This window comes from Buceros rhinoceros, unplaced genomic scaffold (assembly GCF_000710305.1).
Source record: "Buceros rhinoceros silvestris isolate BGI_N320 unplaced genomic scaffold, ASM71030v1 scaffold16528, whole genome shotgun sequence".
Classification (NCBI taxonomy): Eukaryota; Metazoa; Chordata; class Aves; order Bucerotiformes; family Bucerotidae; genus Buceros; species Buceros rhinoceros.
The window spans coordinates 20,849-26,140 of NW_010426471.1; the positions used below are offsets into that span (position 1 = coordinate 20,849).

The 5,292-nt window shown below is 47.3% G+C and overlaps 1 protein-coding gene across 1 annotated transcript in view; it reads right to left on the bottom strand.

Annotated features, from left to right (window-relative positions):
• Window positions 1-5,292, bottom strand: part of LOC104498172 (choline kinase alpha-like) — a 19,765-nt gene that overhangs the window by 13,459 nt on the left and 1,014 nt on the right. The window contains exon 3 of the mRNA XM_010141523.1: window positions 3,049-3,170. Within this exon, the coding sequence (XP_010139825.1) occupies window positions 3,049-3,170 (122 nt within the window). The remainder of the gene's footprint in view (window positions 1-3,048; window positions 3,171-5,292) is intronic.

Consider the following 5,292-nt stretch of genomic DNA (forward strand, 5'->3'; position numbering starts at 1 on the left):
TGAATTTAAGTAGAAACACTACAGCGATCTGGTAGGAAATCCAATCACAGCCTGGACATTACAAGGTGTGTTGCTGCAGAACCTTTTGTTCCGTGGTTTCAACACGGATAGAGCCAACAGTTTAAAGACGTTTTGTCATCAGGAAGTTTTACTTTCAATGCTCCCCTTTAAATTTAGCAACTAAGCTGGAGCAAGAATAAGTGAAGCAGAGTGAGACATTTCCCTTTTTTCAGCATAGAACATATCTGCATTGTGCCTCAAACACTGGAGTTTTAATGTGGTTAGTACTGTCACCTGTCACAAGCACAAATACTTGTCTTAAAAAAAAGTTCTGCTCAAGGATATGCTCAGGAGAAGTCCTTGATTTTTAAACATCCATGCCAGTGCGACCATTCGGAACAATGGCCGAGCCAGCGCCGTTCATCTCCCCCCAGCTCCCCCCAGAACAGTCATGCACACACAAAAGAAATCAGCTTAAACATATCGGCTATGACAGAGGAAGGCACAAAGCCTTCTCTGTGTGGCAGCTTCAGCCAGCTGGCATGGTTTTTACTGGATGAGTTTCATGTACTGACATTTGTGTCTTCCAAGACTCAGAATAAGCAAACTGGGGCTATTTTCAAACGGCAATAAAGGCTCCTTTGAAAGGGGGCTCAGGGAATGAGGGTGCCAGTATCATTCATTTGTTAAGTTAGTGTCAGGTTTCTATTTTTCACTTCTGTTCAAAATCTTAACTTGAACTTGTCACACCTGCAGAAGACAATTTGGTGCCAGTTGCTCTAGATCTACAGCATTTACCATGAAGGAGGAGGAGCTGTTTTTACCCTAGTTTGTGCTCCAATTTCAGCAGCAAGCAAAACGGACAAGAGTTAAGCCATGCTACAAAGGCTCCAGCAAACGAGCGGTAACTACTGACACCCAGCAGCAGTTACGATTAAGTGACTGAGAATTACGTCTTGATTTTAGCAGAAGGTCTCAAAACTCTTAAGCAGTGTCCCTTAATTTCTGCAGGGCTTTAAACTTCAGCAACATTGCTAAAAAATATCCAATTGCTCCCTTCTAATGGGCTTGTCATAAGAGTCTGCTCAGGCCACCCAGAAATTCATAAGAATCCTAAATGAGGTTTTCAAAATACCCCAATAAAACAGTTTGCTTATATTTCAACTTGTGGTTAAGGCAGAAGGGCTGGAAGAGACAAATGTTTGTCGACAGAAATTGTGAACCTCAATGCAATCTGAAAGTTTTACCTGGGGACTTTCTCTGCTTACTTAACCTTTAGTGAACTGCACCAACAAGAGCAGTCATTTCACTGCCACTACGGAAATAAAGGAAGTTAGACATCTCAAAAGGTCCTTCAACACCAAGAGCAGAAAGGTTAGAAAGTTATGAACACACTTTCAATTTTCAAACCGAATTAGTTTTGATTTTAGAGCCCAAAATTTTATTTTGATTTCTTCAGTGGATGGGGCACAGGAGAGGCAAGTTAAAAAAAAAAACCCTGAGGGAAGAGGGCAACTGAATTCTAGAGTCTGCTTGACTCTTCCCCCAAAACATAAGGGAAAGGCCACATTTCTCCACAGCTCTTGCGTAACCAAGGTTCTACTGCTGCAGCAGTTTTACAGCCCATGCTCCTACTCGAGCCTTCTCATACAAGGTCAATGTTACATTAAAGGCATTGATAATTCTGAAGAAGTTTTTAGCAGCAACCTTAGGAGTCATTTCAAAAACAACACTTCTCACCACCCTTTTTTTTTCACTTTGCTTTTGGTTTCTTGAATTAATCTACAGGCTTTTCTTGTGAAACAGTTTAACTTTCCCGACACACGTTCAGTGGTGGAGCCAAGTGTTTCCTGCCACTTCCAACCACTGGAATCTTTCACATATTTCTGGTAGTGGTTGCTGCCACGGGAAAGTTAACACCTCCCGTAGGATAATCAAAGAACACTTTGAAGCCAGTGAAGTGACAGTATCAGTGACGTATGTAACAGTGCGTATGGTCAAGGCAGCAGAGGCAGGAAGAATGGGCTGCAGCTTCTGGAACAGTCGATCTCCTGCAGCTATTGGGTTGGTTATTCAAAGCAAGCGATCGAGCACTGGAAATACCAAGTTAACAGACAATCAACCCAGACCCTAAGTGGAAGAGAAACCATTGCCAACACCCAAATGTGATTTTATGAAGCTGCAATTTTTCATCAGGCTGAACACTGATGTTATGACTATTTATTTACAAAAAAGTCAAGCAGAGATGGGCAAGATCTGCTCTACAGTCCTTTGGCAGCAGCCTGTAAGCTTTAGCAGAGATCACCTTTACAAAATAGTCTTGATTTCAAGCCTTACACTTTGAACCAGACTTGCCAACCCCTTCTCTTAAGGCCTGAGAAATTTCAATGCTATTTACATTTTACTAACCAAATAAAAACATTAGAAGAGTTCCACAATCATCTGGTTAAGCCTCTATGCCAGCTAGGAGGCACATCACACATTGGGGAGAGCGTGTTTGGGAGTGAGGTGGCTGTTTGGTATCGATATTGCTACTTTGCTTTTATTCTAACACTAGAGATCGAGTTTCCCAACAACACAATTACCCAGGAGACCTAATAAAATGCTTGAGCACTGCAAAAGTTTGCTAAAACCTTTGACTTTCATCTCCGAGATCAGTAAGCGCTACCCAGATTAATGTGAAGCAGCTTAGTCTCTGTGACCGTGCTAGTTACGCCAAGCCCTACAGAAGCAAACTTTAATGACTGCTCTGCCCCTCCCGAGTCCAAACTGAACACCACAGACAGAACATTACTGATCACACAGACAGCAAACGAGCCTTCAGCTGATACGCGCCGGTCAAGATCTGTACAGAAAGGAGGGTGAGTTCCAGGCAGTAACAGACTCCACGGGAACTGCTTGAAGCTAGCAACCTACCCTCTGCCACGAGAGCACCTTCCCACAGCTAAAGCAGCACCCGCTCACCGTGTGTCCCAGGGGAAGGTCTCCAAACGCACTACAATCGAGCTACAGAAACCCTCCCGCTCCCGGAGCTCTCTACATACTCACCATCTGCAGGATTGCACCGTACAAGCGCAGGAGAACTTTCCGTGGTTCGTCTGCCACCGTCTCCGTGGTGTCGGGCAGCGAGCACTGGAACAGCATGTTGCTGAGGCCACCTCTGTCGAGAGAAAGGGACGTTTGTCAGCTGCTCGGGGGAGTGCACGTGTTCTGTCTTCTGCAAATCAGAGGCGCACTAATGGTCCTTCCAGTGTGATTAAATGACCTTCTAACGTGACAAACAAGCGCCCAGCCACTCCGTACCAATGCCTCGTAATGCACGAGGCCTCAGCACAAAGACCAGCAGCTTCACAACGTGCAGGTCACCACTGACGCTATCAACTCACATTACAGCTCGAGCTATGAGCAAAATGCAACAGGCACTACGATAAGACAGGGACTTCTGTGAACTTAGTGATTTTCCAGACCTCTAGAAAGAGACGCTGGAGTCTTGCCAGATATCCTTGGCTGTACAAACAAGCCAGAAGAGCATGGAATAAGCTGAGACCCGTGCAGCGAGTATAAACCCCCGGGTTTGAGTTAGGAGCTGGTGTCACTGGGATGGCAGCTACAGAGCTGAGCTATAGAGCTTTGATCTGGATACCCGTGCTGCAGCACCCCTGAGGAAAGCCCTGCTGAGGCCACGGTTCTCAGGCACTCCTCTCCCAGTTTGGAATTTACGGATCACCAGTGCTGCAAAGGAACCGCCCATGTATTTGCCAGCACTCAGCCACCCTCAGAATCCTACTGGTAAGGCACAAACTGGGGAGCCCTGCGCTTCAGTCATCCAGTCATCCAACACAAGCGCGCTGGCTCTCTGTTCCATTGCTGCTCCACAGCAGCATTCCTGAAGGGAAAAGGGACGGCATCAGTTTTCTACAGTTTTATCAAGCTGGACAGACACTAGATAAGAGAAGCCAAGTTTCTTGATTTCTAGTAGCCTACTGAGAACACCAGTCTACTCAACCCACACTAACTTCACTCCACTGTCTTCCTGCATCCTGCAGGGGCTGAAGTGCAGGTGTTAGCCCTAACCTGACACCCCTCTCAATGCTTTTTCCAAACATCTTCCTGACTTCTCTTGCAATCAAGTGGGGAAGTAGCAAAGACTTTCTGGAGAAAAGGGCTCCCAAGAAGCGGACAACCTGCACGTATTTACTGGGAGATGACACAGAGAAGGGCTGGCTACAGAACGGAAGTCAACAACTGAAAAGGGAAAAATAATTCTCAAGAAAACAGGGTAAGCCAGCAGCTGCAGCGTGTGCTCAGGAGAGACAGCAGAAGAGAACCAGGTGGCTTGGCAGGCACCCAACAAAAGATGTTTAGAGACAAGAGACATGAAGTAACTTCGAGCCGTGGAGGTGATCAGGTAGAAAAACCGGACAGCTGGAAGGATCTCGGCAGCAGAGCCCAGCCGGAGCACTCGATGCAATCCACAGGCAGGTTATTTACACCAGCGACATTTAGGCTGCAGCGAAACGCTGCTGGCCAGGTTCCAAAAAACATTTGCCACCTTTTCTAAGCCTCAGATGTACTTTGGAGAAAGTATCGATACTTCAGCAGAAGAACTAAACTCACCGAAACACACTTTACAAAGAATTAGCGGACCAGAGCTCAAAACCCTGTGCCAGCGGTTAGGGCAGTTCCTCAAACACAGGCTCAGCCTGCGCACAGCACGTGACAGCAGCCCAGAAACGCTCCGGTTTTACGCCTCTCCTGCCAAACAGGAGTGTCGCACTGAAGCCAAACTCCATTAAACAGAAGCGTCACTACAGTTTAATGCACTTAAGAGTTCCACAGCTACCCCTGACCAAGGCAATCCAGATGGCAGTCTAGTAGAAGGTATTGTTCTCCTGAAAGGCCCGTAGCCTCAGCAGCTTGTTCAAGGGTCAAAAGGGCATCACCTCACCCCGCACAGATGCGGCCACCAGTCACTCTGCTGCTACCAATCTTTCAAAGGCAAACCCTTCAAAGCTCTCCACCACTCTCCCCAGGTCACAGCCACAGCACTGAGATGGGCTTACAGCGCCCTCTGACCAGAGGCGAATCCCCCAGGACTGGAGCCCCTCACCTGGTGGTACCAAGCACCTCTAACTGCTGCTCGCAAGCAGGATTTGCCCTACGCAGTCGAACGGCCACACTGCCAGACCTGCCGGGGAGCACGCTGGGCGCCTGACTTCTGTGGAACCATCCGATGCTGCGCTCTCCGTAAAAGTGGCGAGCAGACTGCTGCCAAAGCAAACGCAGCTGCCG